Below are 21343 nucleotides of genomic sequence, written 5' to 3'. Positions count from 1 at the left end.
AATTGCGAATTTGATTGCATTGGAGTTTTAGTAACAGGTTGACAACAAAAAATAATGAATAATTACAACTTCGAAATTTGAATTTCGCACGGAAAAACTGATACTTTGAACTATAGTGCAATGGCATGTGTTAAGTTGGCTTTGAGGTTCTCTGTTGTTTGTGGCTTATTCATTCGGGATCAAAACGCACGATATCCGTGACCAGTTTCCATGACCTCCACATGAGATTCACCATGCCCTCAAATCTCTAGTGCAGAATGTCCAAGGTAGCATGAGCAGTGTGGCACGTTGAAACCACATATCGTTGGTGTCTATATCATCCAATTAAGGTCAAAAGAAGTTGGTATTCATCGACCTATAGCCTTACCAACGTCATTCTCAATGGAAATATACACCAAACGGTGACTTTTTTGGGATGCATTGGACGTTCTTGGATCTTATGTAAACCGAGGTCGTTATATCAGGTTTTTTTTTAAATTCGTATTCCCAAAGCTTCATTTCGTAGTCGTTTATTTATAGCAATAATATCCTGTTATTTTGTAACCATTAATATTTTGTCACACTAATCATGACAAAAATAGTAGCTTTATATGGTTACCAAACGTGGAAAGGCGACTCCTTGAAATATATATCTGTTGACTTTTGACAAAACAACTTAAGTGGAATTTTCAATGTTATTAGTCCTTCTGTCCTTTGTCATTCCGTTTTTATAACCTTCACCATGAGTGGCAAGGGTATATACAAGTTTGTCATTCCGTTTGTAATTTCTACATTTTTCATTTGCGACCCCACAAAGTATATAGTATATAGCCATATCCGTCTGTCCGTCTGTGTGTTGAAATCAACTTTCAGAAGCCCCCAAATAACTTACATACACGAATACATCAATATCTGCGAAATTCTTCCGGCTCGGTTGCTATTTAAAATCGAGAAAATCGGTCCACAAATGGCTGAGATATAAGGAAAAAACCAGGACAACCTCGATTTTTGACCCATATCTGGATTACTGAATCATTAATATAGACAATATGGGTATCTAATGATAGATATTTCAGACCTGTGCAACGACGCATATAAGACCAGTAAGTTGGACCTACAATGGGTCAAAATCGGATAAAATATTTTTTAACTCGAATTTTTTTTTTCACCAAAATTTTTTTTCACTAAATATTAAAAACAATTAAAAACTAAAAAATTTTTTTTTTTAAATTAAAAAAAAAAATATTATTAAGTTAAAAAAAAGAAATTTTAAAAAACAACTGAAAAAAAAAATAAATTTTGTTTACCTAAAAATATTTAAAATTTTTATTTTAAAGTATATTTTGGTGAAGTGTATATAAAATTCAGCACAGCCAAATATATCACTCTTACTTGTTAATTTTAACATTTTTCATTTGCGACTCCACAAAACGTATACTATATGTATATTCTGGATCGTTATAGATAGCGGAGTCGATATAGCCATGTCCGTCCGTCTGTATGTTGAAATCAACTTTCCGTAGTCCCCAAATAATTTTCAAACATGATTGATACATCAATATATCGGGAATTCTCCCGGCTCGGTTGCTATTTAAAATCGTGAAAATCGGCCCACAAAAGGCTGAGATATAAAGAAAAAACCGGGACAACCTCGATTTTTGGCCTATTTTTTATCTATATCTGGATTACTAAGTCATTATTATAGACAATATGGATATCTAATGAGAGATATTTCTAACTCCACTACAACGATGTATATAACGTCACAGTATGTTGGACCTACAATGGGTCAATATCTGGAAACATTTTTATGACCCGAATTTTTTTTCACCAAAAAAAATTTTTCTCATATTTTTTTTCACTAAATTGAAAAAAATTAGTAAACAATGAAAAAACAATTTCTAAATTTTTTTTTTTTTAAAAAATTTAAATTTATTTGGTGAATTTTGTTTATTTAAAAACAAAATTTTATTAGTAATTTAAAGCATAGTTTGGTGAAGGGTATATAAGATTCGACACAGCCGAAAATAGCCATTTTAGTTGTTAGTTATTGAAACTATTCGTTATTAAGAACACACATGTTTGTTGAAACAAACATGTGGTTTTTGTTTCAAACAAAATAAATCTTTTATCTTTTAAACAAAAAAACTTCAATTAAAAATAAAAACACTTTCATTTTGATATAAATATATACTTTAACAATCTATAACGTTAAGTTATTAACAGTTCCATTATCAATCACAGAAATCAATCAAATGAAATTCTTAAACATTTTATCATTATTACTGATTGCTTTGGTGGCTTATACATCGGCCCAAAGATGTCCGGGCAGTCCAAGTAAGTTTTCATTATTAAACTTAAGATTATAAAATTTTCAATTAAATTTTAAATTTATTTCTTTTATAGGTAATCCTTCTTGTGTTGGTGCTCATGATGGGGGTCGTCGTGGTCCCCGTTGTACAGCCCGTGCCATGTGGCATTACAGTGCCCGTTTAAGACAATGCCATCAAATACTCTACTTGGGTTGTGGTGGCAACAACAATCGTTGGTGTACCCGTGCCGCCTGTGAACAGAGGTGTCGTCGCCGTTAAGTGTTTATGTTACTGGAATGTTTTATCTTTTTAAATAATAAAATAATTGTTGCAAATTGTAAAAAAAGAAAAGTGATATAATTCCTTAATATTTATTAGAGACCTATACGGTATATATAATTAGCATCCTTATAGTTATGTGGTATTCAAATTTATTGATATCTTTATGAACTTGCTCATTTCAGTATTTTGAAGATAAGAATGAAAATGTTTGTTCGTATTTATTGAAACAGGTCCTTAATGAAGATTAAAATGCAAACAGAAATTTAATTCAGTTTCTTTATAGATCTTTTGCTCTCGAAGCCTATGATCTGCTGATCTACAATAGCCAATGTCAAAGTTTGGCAAATTATATTAAAAACTTTAACCTGTATTTTGACTATAAATTTACGCAGAGGGAGAGATGAACGGATATCATCAAGTTTATGACTATTTCAAATCTATGACTATTTCATCGGAGAACCTTTCCATTTCAAAAATATAGCGATTTGAAAATTGAAAAATTTGTTAAAATTGCTCATAACTTTGAAGCTACTCTATGTCCAACATAATTTTTGATTCGATTTTAAAGGCAAAGATATTATCCTTAAAATGGTTTGAAGAAAATTGTTTAATTCCAAAAGGTTAAAGGTCAATTTTCCGAGTATATATTTAAATGTAAAAAATATCAAAGATCGCGGTGTTAAAAATTAAAAAAGAAAATGGTATGAGGACACCTAAACTCTTTACTATATTCGTGCAAAAAAAATTCGATTAGTTCAGGAATTATAAATAAAAACGTTATTAAAAGTACGTTTTTTCATATAAATTCATATAAAAAAGGATTATGGAAATATCTGGTTAGATGTACAATTATTTAAAACGTTTTAAAGAAAAACCACATAATGAAAGCAAAACCTTTTGCATTCCCTATAGTTTCAATTGCAATCCTATTAGTAAATTGTAAGTACTAAATCATTTTAAATTCAGGGCCAGATGCAGAAACACAAACAAACATTTTTGTATGAAAAACCATCAAAAATTATTTCATAACTGAGAGATTTTCATACAAAATTTTTCAAATTATTTTTCGGTTGTGTTTCTGAAACAAGCCCTAATTTATTTTAAATAAAATATAAACATTTTAAATAAAATATAACACATGAAATATTATTTGCAACAATTATTTTATTTTATTAAACATAAACGTTAAAATCAATAGAAGCCAATGGGATAAAAACTTAACGACGACATCTTTGTTCACAGGCAGCACGGGTACACCAACGATTGTTGTTGCCAGCACAACCCAAGTAACGCATTTCACGACATTGACGGGAACGAGCATCGTAATGCCACATGGTACGGGGGGTACAACGGGGACCACGACGACCCACATTACGAGCACCAGTACAAGAAGGATTACCTAGAAAAGAATAATAGAAATTAGTAAATTAATAAAAAATTTAACTAAATTTTAAGAAAACTTACGTGGTCTGCCCACACATCTTTGGGCCGAGGTATAGGCCACCAAAGCCACCAATAATAATGATAAAATGTGTAAGAATTTCATTTTAATTTAAGTGAACAATTAATCAATGTAGGGTTAAATTGTTTATGATTTCATATTGCAAATTATTGGATTATTTATATGAAAAAGCAAGAGATTTCATATCTAGGAGTCTTTTGTTTAAAACAATTGTTTAATTTTAAACAATATATTTTTGTAAATACGAATATGAAGAAGAATATTGTTTCCAACAAACATCTGGTTTAAAACCATAAATAAATTCAATGTTTGAATCAAAACAATTCGATAACAATGTTGAAACAAGTGTTTTATTGTATCTGAAACAAATATTTGTTGAAAAAATCTTTTAAAAATTGTTCCTTATTTAATCGTTTTTTACATAATAGCTTCTTTTGTAATATTTTCATAAAAGTGAAAGAGTTTTGTCAGGTCTGTTAAAAATGTTTATCAATTTGTTTGTTTGTTTTTCCTAGTACTGTGAGTTTCTAAAGAAGTTGTATAACAAATTAAGGTTAAAGTTTAGAAACATGGTCAAATTTATAATTCATATTATTGTTCAATTTATAATCTGTTGCATAATTTGTAAGTCATGTGATTTTACAATAATTGTAAAAATATTTTATATATTTTCTTTACAAAAATTTGCTACAACTTAGACAATATTTGTACTTATGATTCTTAAAAGATGTGTATTCATTCGACTTTTAAGACGAGATGAACAAATTTATACTACTGTAGTTTTTTTTAATATTTATAATAGAATTTCATTCAACTCGTATGAAAGGTTGTATCTTATTTGAGTCTGTTCACTTTGCTTCATTGATTTTCTCATTCCATTGCAAGTTGCAACCAAATTTTAAATTTGGTTAATAAATTACTGAGCTGCAATTATTTAAGTTTTCAATTCACCGAACATAATTACACCCTTTTAATGCAACTACTGAATTTATTGATATTTTTAAATGTAAAAGATGGGTTTATAAAGAAGGGTAGAATGGGGACCATGCGCCACTTTTTCTGATACGCTGTCTTTTAAAAACCACTAAAGATATTCATAAATTAGTTCTTGTTTCAATTACTTAGATAGGTAGGCTACAGTTTAGATTATTTCAATCTGGCCTATGTCTTCTTATGTACATTTCTGCAGTGACCAAAAACGACGATATCATCCTATCCATGGGGAAATACGTCAAGGACATGGCAGTTGTTTTTTGGTGATTATAATGAAGTTATCTCTTTTATAATAAATAATATAGATATGAGAAGGTAAAATCCGGTGTTCTGCCTCACCTTGACCCCATTATATATTTACTTTTCATCAACCATTTGCCTGAAGCAATAAATTATTCAAATATAGTGATGTTCGCAGATGATTTTAAAATATTTTTAAGCCTCAAACATTCACCAGATCATATTTATCTTCAGAAGGACTTGGATAATTTTTATAATTGGTGAAAACCATAATTTAATGAAACTAAACTTGAGAAAATACATGCTTATGACTTTTTCGAGAAGGTGTGAAGCTTTTGATCTGTATTATATCGGTGGCTATAAACTAGAGTCTGTAAAAGCAATTAGAGATCTTGGTATTTTATTAGATTGGAAAATTAAACTTCATACAACATATTGCGATGGCTGTTAATAAAGCGAGAGTAATCTTAGGTTTTATCAAATGATGGGCAATAGAATTTAATGATTCATTCATCACTAAAAGATTATTTACGTCACTTGTAAGACCCATTTAAGAGTATGGCTCAATTGTGAGGGACCCCTTTACAGCCCAATTATGAATAAAAAATTCTCAGGAGTTTTTGACCTTTTACCATTATTACTATTCAAATTCAATGTTGAAATGGGAAAAGGGAAAAAACTCCCTCGGATTTTTTATTGTCTGATATTGTTTACATGGATCTTATCGAATCTGGCCAGAAACAAGTTTTACTATTTTGTTTAAGAGATGTAGATATATCGAGGATATTCTTCGCTTCCATCATATTCATCAGGACTTGCTTTGATTCGTTTGTCAACATTAAAAAGCCGTAGAATTATGCTTAATGTTCGATTTATTTGGAAATCTTTTAAATGGAAATGTTTTAAACGATTTTCTATTAAGTCGGATGTCATTAAATGTTCTTAAACGCTCATTACGATTCAATAACCCACATTATGTTAAAACTTTTCGAACAAACTACGAAAAGGCAGATCCGTTTAGGAAATTATTTTGTAATTTTAACGTTGATGATATAAAACGTAATATTATTATAAATTTAAACAACTAACATTATTTTTATTAAGAAAAATTTAATAATTTAACACTCAGTCTGTAAAGATTATATACATAGACTAAATTAACTAAATAAATAAAAGATCTGGGGTAAAATTACCGCATTCATGATAGAATCAGAATTCATATCGAATAATAATTTCTTTAACGAAATTATAATAAATTTCTTGCTCGATATCGAATGCCATAATTACAAATAAAAAAAATATTATACATTTTACTCCATATCGAATGCGTTAATTTGGACCCTTTTGTCTATAACTAATTCTCTAATAAGTGTCTGACTTATCAACATGTTTCCAAATGTTTCTTAAGAAAAACCTTTTTTTTTGAGATTATTTGTTTACAGCTCTAGTCATAGAGAATTACATATATAGAGAGACAAGATACAGCAACATAGATGGACTAACATTTATTTTGTTGTTGCAAGAGTAAGGTTTTTGACAATTAAGTCTCGTCTCTATATTACCCAAGGCCCTAGTTAGGATTTAGTCAACAGAATTGTGAAACATATTTTTGAGCAACATTTGCTGTTTCAAAATGTTTAATAATTGTATTTTTTGAAACAAAATTTAACAGATTTTTACACAAACATTTGTTTAAAATAAATACAATTATTAAAGCCAATAAACAGTATTTGTTTTTCAATATTGACATAATTATTTTTTAAAGAAAACAGATGTTTCTTAAAAACACAAATAAATAGGTGTATTTAACTAAAATTATAGCAGCTGTTATGATTTTAAACAATTGAACTGGATTTTCCAACTCCCTTAATATTTTCATATAAATACTAGCTCCCTCTGTCAACTAGAAACATAAACAACTTGACACTTATCGGTTCATTTAATTGTTCACTTAAATCAAAATGAAATTCTTGCACATTTTATCATTATTATTGGTGGCTTTGGTGGCCTATACCTCGGCCCAAAGATGTGTGGGCAGACCACGTAAGTTTTATTTTCTTTAATTTAATAAAATGTTTACTTAATTTTAAACTCCTTTTTCCAGGTAATCCTTCTTGTACTGGTGCTCGTAATGTGGGTCGTCGTGGTCCCCGTTGTACCCCCCGTACCATGTGGCATTACGATGCTCGTTCCCGCCAATGTCGTGAAATGCGTTACTTGGGTTGTGCTGGCAACAACAATCGTTGGTGTACCCGTGCTGCCTGTGAACAGAGATGTCGTCGTTAAGTTTTTATCCCAATTATCAATTTATGGATTTTCTGAATTTTTAAAATAAATAAACTAACTTTAACATCATTAAGCTAGCAATGTTTTTATTATCCTCTTCCACATTTCGTGGGGAATGAAACTACACTAAATTCTAAGACGATTTAGCTTATCCGTCTGTGTGTGTAAAACACGATCTCGTCCAAACTACATAAGATAAATTAATGAGATTTATGCAATACGTTTATCAATGTCCTAGGCAGTTTGCTATTAAAAATTAGTAAAATCATTTAAGTAAAAAAGAAGTTATGGATGAAAATGTAAGACTGCATCAAACAAATTAGAAGTACTTCTTCAAGACGAATTTAATTTATAGGTTATTTTAATAGCTAAATTTGCTTCACTTGTTTAGAGGCTGAACTATCAAAATCAGTAGTGTTTGTGTCGCGAATACTACAACAAAAGCAAGAAAAACAACATGTTAACCTTTGACAACTCAAACAACATAAACAAAAAGAAATTACTGCTGGTCTTTGAAAATATTGTACTTGTTGTAGAATCACTCTCACCTTATAATTTATTCGCCTGGTACTATTTGTTTATTGAAGCTGTGATTGTATTTCTTTGTTTGTAGATTTCCTTGTCGATTATTCCAATTAAATCCCTTACGGGAAATTTACTAAAACCTTAAACGTTAGTAAAAATAAACTCAATTTTAATTCTAATTTCGTTCTTATTACTAATTTATCATCTTCGTTGAGATGACTTTGACCACAATTAAAACAACATTTTTAAATCGCTTAAATGTTACACGAGTTCGTACTTATTTTCACCTTCATTAATTTTCTGTAGCAATATTATTTATTTATTTTCAATATGACCTTTTTTTCAAAATATACTCAGTAGCTCTAAAATGGAGTTACATCCTTGAGAGCGAAAGGCAATTTATTTGCAGCCTTTTAGGCTGAAAAATAAAAATTCAGGTCAATTTGTATGTGTGTTTATGTATTTTTTTGTTTTTTTGGTATTTTTCTTAATTACATTTTACATTCATTACAAGTTTTAAACAATAAATAATAAATATTAAAAGCAACATTAACGACTGATAAAATACTAAATTGCTAATGAAAGGGTGCTGATGATATTTTGTGTAAAAGGGGGAAGGAAGTCAGTAATGGCTGAAAGAGACAGTCTTTAAAGAATAATTAAAACATTATTTAGAAAATCTGTTTTAAGGGGGAGTAATATGGAAATTATTTTGAAATGACTACAACCGTTTTTGCTCTACAGAAAAATGTGCTCAAAATGCTCGTCTTTAGGTGCGTTGAACCACCACAAGGAGTGAAAATTTTCCAAAAAAAATGACGCCATTATTTTTATTTGCGCAACAACCTTCAGAAAAATTATGATACCCGCAAATCAAATTTTCGAAATTAACTCTAATGTATATATTGTTAATTATTAATTGTTAAATATTGTTTCTCTGAAGATGCTACTCAATGATGTAGCGAAATATCGGAAATAAAATAAACATTGTTTTTAATATAAAAAGATAAAGCTCAATAAAGAAATATTAGTAAACAAATGTTATGGCACATTTTTTTTTAAAAAAATTAAAAAAAAAAACTAGTAAGATGGCTATATTCGGCTGTGCCGAATCTTATATACCCTTCACCAAATTATACTTTAAAATAAATTTTTTTAAATATTTTTAGGTAAACAAAATTTAATTTTTTTTAATTGTTTTTAAAAATTTTTTTTTTTGAAATTGTTTTTTAATTTTTTTAAAAAAAAGTTTTTTCCAAATTTTTTTAATTTTTTTTTTAGGTTTTAATTTTTTTTTTTTTTAAAAAAAATTTTTTGATGAAAAAAAAAATTCGGGTTAAAAAATATTGTTCTCGATTTTGACCCAGTGTAGGTCCAACTTACTATAGCCTTATCTACATCGTTGCAATGTACTTTTAAATATCTATCATTAGATATCCATATTGTCTATATTAATGACTTAGTAATCCAAATATATATCAAAAATAGGTAAAAAAATCGAGGTTGTCCCGGTTTTTTGCTCATATCTCCGTTATTTATGGACCGATTTTGCTGATTTTAAATAGCAAACTTCTCGAAAGCATGTCTGACAGAATTATTAAAGATTTGGATCCCGAAGATATCTGGGGTCTTCAGAAAATTGATTTCAACAGACAGACGGACATGGCTTAATCGACTCCGCTATCTATAAGGATCCAGAATATATATACTTTATAGGGTCGGAAATGAAAAATGTAGAAATTACAAACGGAATGACAAACTTATATATACCCTTCTCACGAAGGTGAAGGGTATAATAATTTATTAATTGGACAAAAGAAATGTTTTTTCAAAAAAAACGGGTTAAAAAGTATTTTTCCCATTTTGACCCATTTTAGGTCCGACTTACTTTGCAATTAAAGACTTATTAATACAGATATAGATAAAACAAGTAAGAGAGCTACATTCGACTGTGCTGAATCTTATATAGCCTTCATCAAATTATATTTTTAAATAAACAAAATTTATTTTTTTTAAATTGTTTTTAAAAAAATCTTCTTTTTTCGAAATTGTTTTTTATTTTTTTTAAAAAAAGATTTTTCCAAATTCTTTTTATTTTAGAAAAAGAATTTATGACAAAAAAAAATCGGGTTAAAAATTATTTTTCCCGATTTTGACACATTGTAGGTCCAACTTACTATAGACTTATATACATCAATGCAATGAAGTTTTAAATATGTATCTATCATTAGATATCTATATTGTCTATATTAGTGACTTAGTAATCCAAATATATATCAAAAATAGGCCAAAAATTTAAGTTTAATATCAGCCATTTGTGGGCCGATTTTGTAGATTTATGAATCATGTAGGTTATTTGGAGGCTACGGAAAGTTGATTTCAACATACAGACGGACATGTAGAAATTACAAACAGAATGACAAACTTACATTGAGCCTCAAAAGTGAGTAAACACCAAAAATTATTTGATTTTTTTAAGATAATGAAAATCCTAAAATCTATCCATCGATTCAAATTCAAAAGTTTTGGTTTGATGGAGATTGAGTTGAATAATAGATAAGGTTCTGAAAAAAAGAAGATTCAAGTCGGAATATAATGATTTTTATGATCTTAAAAACATCAAAAAATTCACTGGTGTATGCTCACTTCTGAGGCTGTGACGGGTATAATATGTAAATTGGAACCACCCAAGTAAATAGTCATTAAAGAAAATTACCGACTAAATTATGTATTGACTAAATTTTCTAAACAGAAAATGTATCGAAAAATTTTACTAAATGGAAAATATATTGTAGTGAACTATGAAATGTATATTTATGGTAAGTCAATACCAAATATACAGGAAAATAAAAATAAAGTATGATAGTGTTTTTCTCTGATCATTTTGATCCCTAGAACATTTAACTGAATTCGGTCAAGCCCGACCATATAATACCCTACACTAAGTAAAAGAGCAAAAAAAAATTGTTCTTTTAAAATTTCACTAATTTATATTTTTGAGTGATTTTCGGAAGTGGGGTTATATGGGGGCTATGACCAATTATGGACCGATCATCATGAAATTAGGTCGTGTGATTTATGTCTATATTAAAGTTAACTATGTTGAATTTTGTGTGTTTACCAAAATTTTTAAGCGATTTATGCACGTTAAAGTGATTTTCGGAAGCGGGTCTATATGGGAGCTATGACTAATTATGGACCGATCGTAACAAAATTTGGTGACATGAATTTTGTGTATATAAAACTTATTTGGAGCGGAATTTGTGGAGCCGAAAAAATAATATGTTCCAAATTTGATCGAAATATCTTCAAAATTGCGACCTGTACTCTGCGCACAAGGTTTACATGGACAGCCAGCCAGCCAGCCGACCAGACGGACGGACGGACGGACGGACGGACATCGCTTAATCGACTCAGAATTCTAAGTCGATCGGTATACTTTAAGGTGGGTGTTAGACTAATATTTTTGGGCGTTACAAACATCTGCACAAACGCATAATACCCTCCCCACTATGGTGGTGTAGGGTATAAAAATGTTTTTGCTCTTTTACTTAGTGTATGGTATTATATGATCGGACTTGACCGACCATACTTTCTTACTTGTTTTTCACTGCATTTGTTTTCTAAGCTGACTGAAACACTGAAATACATATGTACATTAAATTAGATTTTTAAAGTTTTGGGAATCCCCTTATTTAAAAAATGTGTTTGTATCCTCTAAATTAATTTTTTTTATGGCAGCGAATGAGTAATTTTATTTCAATGTATATTTTCTCGTGATCTCGTTTTGATTTGTAATGCATTTTAATCAATAATTTTTGTTTTATATTTTAATAATAAAAATAATAATAAAAGAATTTCACGTTCAAGCGTTTAAATTTTATATTTTTCCAATGAAATTCGACAATCGCTAACGTGAACAATTTCACTAACATGAACTGCCTTGGTTTTAATTAGTTCACGTTACCGCGAGTGCATTTTATTTATTTTTTTCTTATCAAAGACATATATAAAAATTTTCATTGAAAATGTTGTCAAAAATCCACCAAATTAGTCGACTAAACTGGTGTCACTTGTCCCCAGGTTTCCTTCATGATTATTACATTTTATGAGCCTTTTAAAGGCCTTTCATTTGATATCAAAAATTAATGCTGTTTCTTTAGAAGACATGTACAAAAACCAGTTGAAAATTATTTTTGAAAAATACATTAAATTTTTTCGAGTTTGCCTCACATTTTGATATACAAAATTTTTTTCTACTGAACAGATTTTGTTCATTTTCAATACCAAACTGCTTAGGACAATGTTAGACATTTTGGAGGAAATCTCATTAATTTAGTGTGTGTATTTTGGATGTGAGCGTGTTTTACACATACCTAGAGACTGGCATACCCTGACTTAGAATTTCATAAGGCTCAGCAATACAAATACTTTGTAGGATTTCAGACAAATATTTCTCAGTAATAGTAAGTGTCCTTTACCACGAGTTGTGATGGAGGTTATAAAAATTGTACATAAATAACATATGTATGTGCAATTATTTAAGAAGAATTTTTCCGGATTTCCTCACTAGAGCAAATATTTTGAGAAATGTTGTATTAAGTTAAAGCAAAATCTAATTTAAGCAGAAAATAAACACAACCTTTTTTGGGGGCCACCTTCAAAGTGTACACATTCGTTTGATGAACAATATAATTCCCTTAAAAAAAAAATTCAACCTTTTTTTTGAAACTTAAACAAATTTCACAGATTTTACTGAGTTACAGAGTTTTCAGTTTTTATTTAATTTTTGGTGCTGTTTTTCTTTTTATGTTTGTCAATGGTTTGATATTTTTTTTTGTTGTAAAAAGAAAATAAAACATAATTTATGGCATGTAGTTCACATGAATAAGAAGCAAAACGAAAATGTACTCAAGGTCCAAAAATGGAGAGATTGAAAAGAAAATTCATCAATTGTTTCTTTCGTGCAGCTTTGAGTTTTAAAGGTAGAAATGAAAATGAAAATGGATGTGTTTATTGTGCCATGAGTAAAGTTTTATAGATGCATGAGTGTTTGTGTGGCTTAACACAAACAAACACAATTTTCGGTAGTTTCCCTGCAAATTTAAAGGTGGCAATTGTCCGCTTAGCAGTAGCTATGTTGTCATTCATGTTATCAGTATTTTTTTTTATTATGTGAAGTTATATAGAGGGTTTCAATTGAATTACGCTACTTTTCTTATTCATGCAACCAGTCACCCATCGTACACTAGTGAATTCCCAATTAAATAGTTATACAGAGAACTTTAATTGACGAAGTCGGTAATATTTAAGGGTCTCAAGATTGATTGGACCACTAGTTCCAAGAGCTACAGGTTTCGTTTACAACTCAATTTATGTTTGTTTACTTAAAAGTATACAACATCTGAGAAAATGAAATGAAAATGAAAACCTACAGCCATAAAACAACTAACATCCACAAAATGTTAAAGAAAATTAAGCAAACCGAAAATGAGTCTGCAAAGATTTCAACAAGGAAACATTTTACCTCTAAAAAATCTACTACGTCATTGCTCTTAAAAGCATCAAAGTTTTTCATTTTACTGTAGCTTGAAACCATGACCGAAAACATTTGTTAATGATGATGTTGTACAACATGGTCGCCAGGTAAAGACGAACAAAATAAAAAAAAACATAATTTAAGTTTGGTCAAGTTGTAAAATTATAAGTATACCTTGAAGTAGACTAAAAGTAATAAACATGGAAATCTTGTTTAGTTTTGCTTAACTTTGAAGGCTTTAGAATAGTGATCGGCATTAAGAGAACATGAATTATAATAAACAATATGCCCTTCTCTTTTATAATCTTTCCAGCTATTAATTATCTTCCTTCCCATTCATTCACAGCTAAATAATCGATTTTGAGCTGCCCCTGGTAGCTATACATGCCAGCCACTGCTTTTTAATGTTTCATTTAGTTTTAATAAAGGCACAAACAACTGTCACTCGGGGACACGTGGCTGTAGTTATAAATATTCTAGTGCTTATTTCTTAGATTAATCAGTTAATTCATAACTAACATTGTTGAAACTAAAGACCAGCTGATCAATTTGTGAAACGATTTCCTTCAACTTAAAGAATCCTGCTTTAAATGAACTAAAAATATTGAAAACATTATAAAACCAGTAAGAAAGTATGGTCGGTCAAGCCCGACACTAAGTACAAGAGCAAAACCAATTTTCTTTAAAAATTTCAATAATTTATATTTTTGATTGATTTTCGGAAGTGGGCCTTATATGGGAGCTATGACCAATTATGGACCGATCACCATGAAATTAGGTCGTGCGATTTATGTCTATATGAAAGTTTACTATATTGAATTTTGTGATTATACCAACATTTTTAAGCGATTTATGCACGTTAAAGTGATTTTCGGAAGCGGGTCTATATGGGAGCTATGACTAATTATGAACCGATCGTAACAAATAGCGCAATTTGTGTAGATACATATATAAATTAAACATTTAAGATCGATAAAGTTCAATTTCGGAAGGACATTTGTATGGGGGCTAGGTGAAATAATGGACCGATTTCAGCCAGTTTCAATAGGCTTGGTCCTTGGTCCTATGTACCAAATTTGATCGCAATATCTTCAAAATTCCGACCTGTACTCTGCGCACAAGGTTTACATGGACAGCCAGCCAGCCAACCAGACGGACATCGATTAATCGACTCAGTGATTCTAATTCGATCGGTATACTTTAAGGTGGGTGTTAGACTAACATTTTTGGGCGTTACAAACATCTGCACAAACGCATTATACCCTCACTACATATGGTGGTGTTGGGTATAAAAACACACTTTGTAATCTTCACTGAAAAATTTGCAAAATTGGTTTATCACATAAAAATGCGAGATTTTTTAAAATGTTTAGCTTTCATTTTGTAACATTTGTTCAATATAAAATAACTCAAAGCATTGGCCATTATTAGCTATGACCTCTTCCCATCTTTCTGGCAACATATGGATTCCGAGACAAAGAAATACTCATCTTTAGAGGTCAAGAACGAACCAAGCCCACATTGGATATTCGGTTACAAAGAGAGCGTGCGAGAGAGCGTTCTGTATCGATCGAAACAAATAGTAGTCAGAATGGGCAAGGTCTGGACTATAAGGCGGCTGATGCTGAACTTCCAAACCACTTCATTCTAAATAGTTTTCAAAAGGTATTGCAAAATGTGGTCAAGTGTTGTCATGATTAAATATTATAGTTTTATAGTTTAGTATTATAGTTTATTCGGTACAGGTTCCCTGTGAATGTTTGATCAGTTAATAGCAGCTCATAATAAAAAGGACCCTTTTGCTCCCACCAAATACAGAACAATTCCTTAGCGCCATGGATATTTTACTTTGGTGTCGATTCGTCTAGTTGACCGGGCTTCACATACGATCACTTACAATTCGGGTTATTGTAATGGATTCATTTTTCATCGCAAGTAATGATTCGGCTCAAAAATTATTTTCTTTTATATGTGTCAAGCATAATTTTGCACATGCAAAATCGTCTTTCTCTCCACTTCAATTCGTATGGTACCCAATGTTCCTGCTTTTGGATGAATCCTGTTGCTCGCAAACATTTGGAAATTGCTGCTTGAGTAGCTACCAATGATAGTGCAAGCTCTTGTTGAATTGAATGGTCTCCAAACTTTTTTGGCTGACCTGGGCGATCTTTCAAAATAAAGAAGTAAAGCAAAACTTCCCGCATATGACGCTTTGTTGGCACAAAATTCAATATTTTCGAAGCAAAACTAAACTTTCTTTTTTACGATAAAATGTTCAATAACTAAGTGAGAATACATGACAGATATGTAGTCTTTTAAAGGACATATCAGTTATTAAAACAAAAAATAAAAAACGTTCAATAATACGCCATCTATTTTGAATCCCACACAATAACAATATATATGATTGAAGCTAAAGTTGAAGTATAGCAAGACCTACGATTGAAACTAAGACTGGAGTATAAAAGCACCTAAAATTTATGCTAAAACTAAAGTATATAAAGACTTACTATTAAAACTAAATCAAGCTAAAATGGAGTATAAAATGACCTACGATTGAAGCTAAAACTGGAGTATAAAATGACCTACGATTGAAGCTAAAACTGGAGTATAAAATTACCTACGATTGAGGCTAAAACTGGAGTACAAAAAGACCTACGATTGAGGCTGTAACTGGAGTATAAAACAACCTACGATTGAAGCTTAAATTGGAGTATAAAAGGACCTAAAACTGATAAATTATAGTATAAAATGACTTACGATTGAAGCTAAAACTGGAGTATAAAAAGACCTACGACTGAAGCTAAAATTGGAGTATAAAAAGACGTACGATTGAAGCTAAAATTCGATTATAAAAGGACTTACGATTGAAGCATAAGAAGACTAACGATTTAAACTGAAATTGAAGTATAACAAGACCTACGATTGAAGCTAAAATTGAAGTATTAAAGGACTTACCTTTGAGGCATAAGAAGGCTTACGATTGATGCTAAAATTAGAGTATAAAATGACCTACGAGTCGATGTTTAAAAAAACCAGCGTTGAAGTACAACACAAGATTCAAATCAATCTGACTTGCACTCCTCGAAATGATGTCTATTGACACTGACACGCACTATTCGGTGCATTTTATATTTGGGAGTCGGTTTTATTACATCCGACATTTAGACAGTTAATTTCACTAATGTCTAACTACTTGGCTGTCTCCATGTGTATTCTTTGTACTGCAAATAGCAGTCATTTGGTTACTTTATACATCCCAGGTAATCTAGTGTGAACACAGTTGCCTCTAAGTAATGTAGAATGTAGTCACTTTAAACTTTTTTGTTCTGCACTTTAGAACCTCCAGCTGTAATCTATTGGACAGTCAATTGTCACTTAGGGCCCCTTTCTGTTCTGAAGTGGAGTTCTTTGAAATATTTTATATTCATTTCAATTTAGGCATAAGTCATTTTACTCAATAACAAATAGATATTGCTGTGTATTTTATTACATTACTATACATTTCTTGACCAAGTTGCTGTCATTTTTAAACTTTACTCACCACCAGTATTAGTTGGCCAAGTTAATTTCCGATTACTGTCCTTTAAAGGTGAAAATTAATTCTGAATTATACTTTTCTTACGGCAAATAATTTAGAGTCGGTCAGTTATATTTACTATTAAGCCCTAGTAAAGAAAAATGAAGTCTATAAAGCCAAAGCGGTCTATTTGGGGGAAGTAGCTCCCATTTAATGCCACTTATTTCTGGCGATCTTGTACCCTGTGTATTTGTTATTTAAAGATCGTTTAAAGTTCAGGGTGTCGTATAATTAATATAAATAGTTATTTAAAACACTTATACGCTCTAGTAGCCAGTAGAATGGAAATCGATAAGTTATAGGAAGTCATTTTATATACATAAAACAATTTTTTTTATTTCTTTTCATAATTGTTAAAAAACCAAAAAAATATTTATAATTTCTTTTCAACTATTTGACCAACTACTATATACACAATAACCAAAAATATTTTTAAAGATAAACACAAAAATTTCAAACAGCAAATGTTTGCAAAATATAAATTTTCTTTTTAACAATTGTTTATCCAAGTAAAATGAAAAACAAAAATATTGATTTATTTGGAAACAATAAAATAATCAAACAAGATATTTTTATTTAAGATAAACAGGGTGCATATATTAGGATTAGGGTGGTTCCATAAGTAAAAAACATATTCATAAAAATTTGTTTCATCACCAACCCAGTTAAACCAATCATACAAACCACTTTTGTAAAGGAATGTTATGGTTGGTAATGTACCTTAAGATAAGAGCCACAACACAAATAAGTAAGAAAAAACTAAAAGAAACAGAGAGAAAGTGTAATAAAAGTTATTGGCAACAGAACATAAAAGTCAATGTTAACAAATTGATTTTATTTTGCACTTTTTTCAATAGGGGTTCATTTTTTTCCTTTGTAACATCCAGCATCTGTTAAACAACACAAATACAAACATTAAACTCTGTCCCAATAACTTTCTATCATTTCATAAAAACCATCATTGACTTCAAATGTAATACAAACCCTTAAAAGGGTCCATTTTGTTATCCTTTATTTTGTGTCGTAGTTCTTGTTTTTGTTGTTATTTTCTTAAATCAACATCATCTGTTGTTTTTCATTGTATCATAGTTACGGATTTCATATTGATTACCCGACATCACTTACCGGAAACGTAGTAGATGAGAAACAAGGAGATTGAAAACAACAAATCCACCCGCTCACACTCTCCACCAGGTATTGATAACATCGCTAAATTAAGTATTGAATGGCAATATACACATTCTCACACACAAGGACTATGTGAGTGAGATATTTGTACCAGAGAGCAAACAAGACGTAGATAGCGCACAGTGGTTGGCATAGGACACATATTTGAACCATTTTTAATAAATCCGGCTGAATTTCATTGATGCAGCGTCGAATTTCCTTACCTAATAATGGAGTGGTTTTGTTCGCATAGATCTTCGAAACGATCACCTTAAAGAGAGTGAATACGATCAGGTAATGTCTTATGACGTAACTCAATTTTTTTAAACCACATGTCGTCCATTTCAATATTATTTAATTTAGACAGAAAGAACTCTGTTATCGTGTCGCGACATTGATCACCGGTAATGTTTATAAAACTGATTAATTATACTAGGTTTAGATGTAGTATAATCCAATGATATCTCCAGCATTGACCCTTCTAGGGTTCATATCGTAATTCAATTACGACTTTGTCTGCATAAATCATTGACCACTCACACATGTCTTCACATACATAGAAATAACAATAATTCGATCCCACTGTAGCGACAGTCGGTCTCTATTGTCGTATATGTATATTAGAGTGTCCCTAAGAATTAAATTTTTTGAAATGCTGAAACGGTACCCGATGAAAACTTTCGTAATGACCTAAAATACTACCAACAAATTTTTTTGCTTGTTCTAAGAAGGGTACACGCAGAGAAAAAATATAATTGGGCATGGTTACTGTAACCATTTATATAGTGTTACAAGTTTTTTAACTATATTATAGTCACAGTAACCATTTACATGGTTGTGGTAACCATAATATGGTTAACTTACGATTCACATGATTGTCTCAACCATATATATGGTTACAGTAAACATATATATATGTTTGTGGCAACCATATTTATGATGAATAATTTTATCATAATATGTTGTTCTCAGATTATGATAAGCCTTAAGCCGAGAGCACCATAATATGATAAGTCCTTCATCATATAAATGGTTGTCACAAACATATATATGTTTACTGTAACCATATATATGGTTGAGACAATCATGTGAATCGTAAGTTAACCATATTATGGTTACCACAATCATGTAAATGGTTACTGTGACTATAATATAGTTAAAAAACTTGTAACAATATTGAAATGGTTACAGTAACCATGCCCAATTATATTTTTTCTCTGCGTGTATCCCGTGCCGTTTTTCGATTTAGTTTTGAGGTGAATTTACAAGGGGAAAAAATGCCTTTTTATAGCCTTCACCTTCGTGAGAAGGGTATATATAAGTTTGTCATTATAGATAGCGGAGTCGATTAAGCCATCTGTATGTCTGTCCGTCTGTCTGTTGAAATCAATTTTGATAGAAGACCCCAGATATCTTCGGGATCCAAATCTTCAATAATTCTGTCAGACATGCTTTCGAGAAGTTTGCTATTTAAAATCAGCAAAATCGGTCCATAAATAACGGAGATATGAGCAAAAAACCGGGACAACCTCGATTTTTTACCTATTTTTGATCTATATCTGGATTACTAAGTCATTAATATAGACAATATGGATATCTAATGATCTATATTTCAAAGTACATTGCAACGATGTAGATAAGGCTATAGTAAGTTGGACCTACAATGGGTCAAAATCGGGAAAAATATTTTTTAACCCGAATGTTTTTTCATCGAAAAATTTTTTTTGTCACAAATTGTTTTTCCAAAAAAAAAAAATTTTAAAAAAAATTTGGAAAAAACTTTTTTAAAAAAAAATTAAAAAACAATTTCAAAAAAAAACAATTAAAAAAAATTAAATTTTGTTTACCTAAAAATATTTAAAAAAATTTATTTTAAAGTATAATTTGGTGAAGGGTATATAAGATTCGAATATAGCTCTCTTACATGTTTTTTTTAGTTTTTTTGTAAAAATTTTGCTATTAAGTAATTACTTTTGCAATTTAATTTAAAAGAGTCGAAATGTGTACGTAATTGTCGTTCCAATAAGATATAAAAGACAAAAATTGGTTAAAAAATGTTAAAGTTATTAAAAAATCGCCAGGCCATTAACGTGTCTCAGGCCACTAGAACAAGAAATGTATGAACAAAATTAACATATTTTGAGAAATAGTAAAACTAAAGTTTATTCTTACTTAAAATATATCCTATTCGCAGATATAACCAAAAAAAAATATTTTTTTTAACGGCAGTTTCAAAACTCCAATTTCAAATCTTTAAAATTTTTGTTAAACAAATTTCAGAATTTTTTGATCATCACATGGGGATTTATTGACAACATAATAGGGAATAAAAATGTGAAAAACTTATGTCAATACCTCCTATAGGTTTTCCGTACCTGCGATATAAATTTTGGGATTTTCAAGAAAAACTAATTTGTTGGCGATATTTTGGCGAATGAGCCCAATTTCCTTACTGTCATTAATGTTAAGTAAAATCTGTTCAGAATATTATAGTCAAGGTAATTTTAAATATAGTCTGAAAGTTTTCCTAAACTCGGAAAACGTTAACCCTTAAATAAGGTCAAAGGTAAAATTTTTCAATATTTGGAATTTCTAATGGAAAGATAGCGAAATGTTATATATTTTTTGGACGATTTTGATGAAAATTAAGAAAAATATAAAATGAAGTCTAGTATTTACAATAACAGCTCAAAAATAGAAGTCAACCCTTAAGAGCACTTGGTGTAAAAATGACTGCGTTTTTCGTGATTTTAAAAGTTCAGGGTCATTTGGACCCCAAGTGCTATTAAGGTTTTCAGCGGGTACCGTTTTAACATTTCTAAAAATTTAATTCTAAGGGACACTCTAATGCATATACAAGTTTGTCTTTGAGTACGCATTTCCCAGTTGGTCTGGGTGACTGTCCTGAACTAGAGATTTTACCTATCATTTAGGATCACTACTAGCTAGTAACATAAATAGTTATTTGGTTAGTTATT

The 21343-nt window shown here is 30.2% G+C and overlaps 3 protein-coding genes and 1 long non-coding RNA gene across 4 annotated transcripts in view; 2 read left to right on the top strand and 2 right to left on the bottom strand.

The window, feature by feature from the left end:
* LOC135960869 (uncharacterized) overlaps positions 1–21343 on the bottom strand; it is a 64008-nt gene that overhangs the window by 18393 nt on the left and 24272 nt on the right. The gene's annotated exons all lie outside the window — the stretch shown is intronic.
* Positions 2213–2642, top strand: LOC135961638 (male accessory gland serine protease inhibitor-like). The gene is made up of 2 exons (XM_065513167.1): positions 2213–2316; positions 2386–2642. Exons 1-2 carry the CDS (start codon positions 2235–2237, stop codon positions 2568–2570), a joined length of 267 nt encoding a protein of 88 aa, XP_065369239.1. The 5' UTR covers positions 2213–2234; the 3' UTR covers positions 2571–2642.
* On the bottom strand, positions 3713–4193 carry LOC135960330 (chymotrypsin inhibitor SCI-I-like). Its single transcript, XM_065511597.1, has 2 exons — positions 4038–4193; positions 3713–3972 (listed from the first exon to the last, which is right to left on the bottom strand). The coding sequence occupies exons 1-2, from the start codon at positions 4117–4119 to the stop codon at positions 3791–3793; spliced, it is 264 nt and encodes an 87-aa protein (XP_065367669.1). The 5' UTR covers positions 4120–4193; the 3' UTR covers positions 3713–3790.
* LOC135960304 (chymotrypsin inhibitor SCI-I-like) lies at positions 7174–7627 on the top strand. The gene is made up of 2 exons (XM_065511563.1): positions 7174–7311; positions 7373–7627. The coding sequence occupies exons 1-2, from the start codon at positions 7230–7232 to the stop codon at positions 7552–7554; spliced, it is 264 nt and encodes an 87-aa protein (XP_065367635.1). The 5' UTR covers positions 7174–7229; the 3' UTR covers positions 7555–7627.

The sequence above is a fragment of the Calliphora vicina genome, chromosome 5, assembly GCF_958450345.1.
Source record: "Calliphora vicina chromosome 5, idCalVici1.1, whole genome shotgun sequence".
NCBI lineage: Eukaryota > Metazoa > Arthropoda > Insecta > Diptera > Calliphoridae > Calliphora > Calliphora vicina.
The sequence above is the reverse complement of the archived record's forward strand: the minus strand, read 5'-3'. Positions and strand labels throughout refer to the sequence as shown.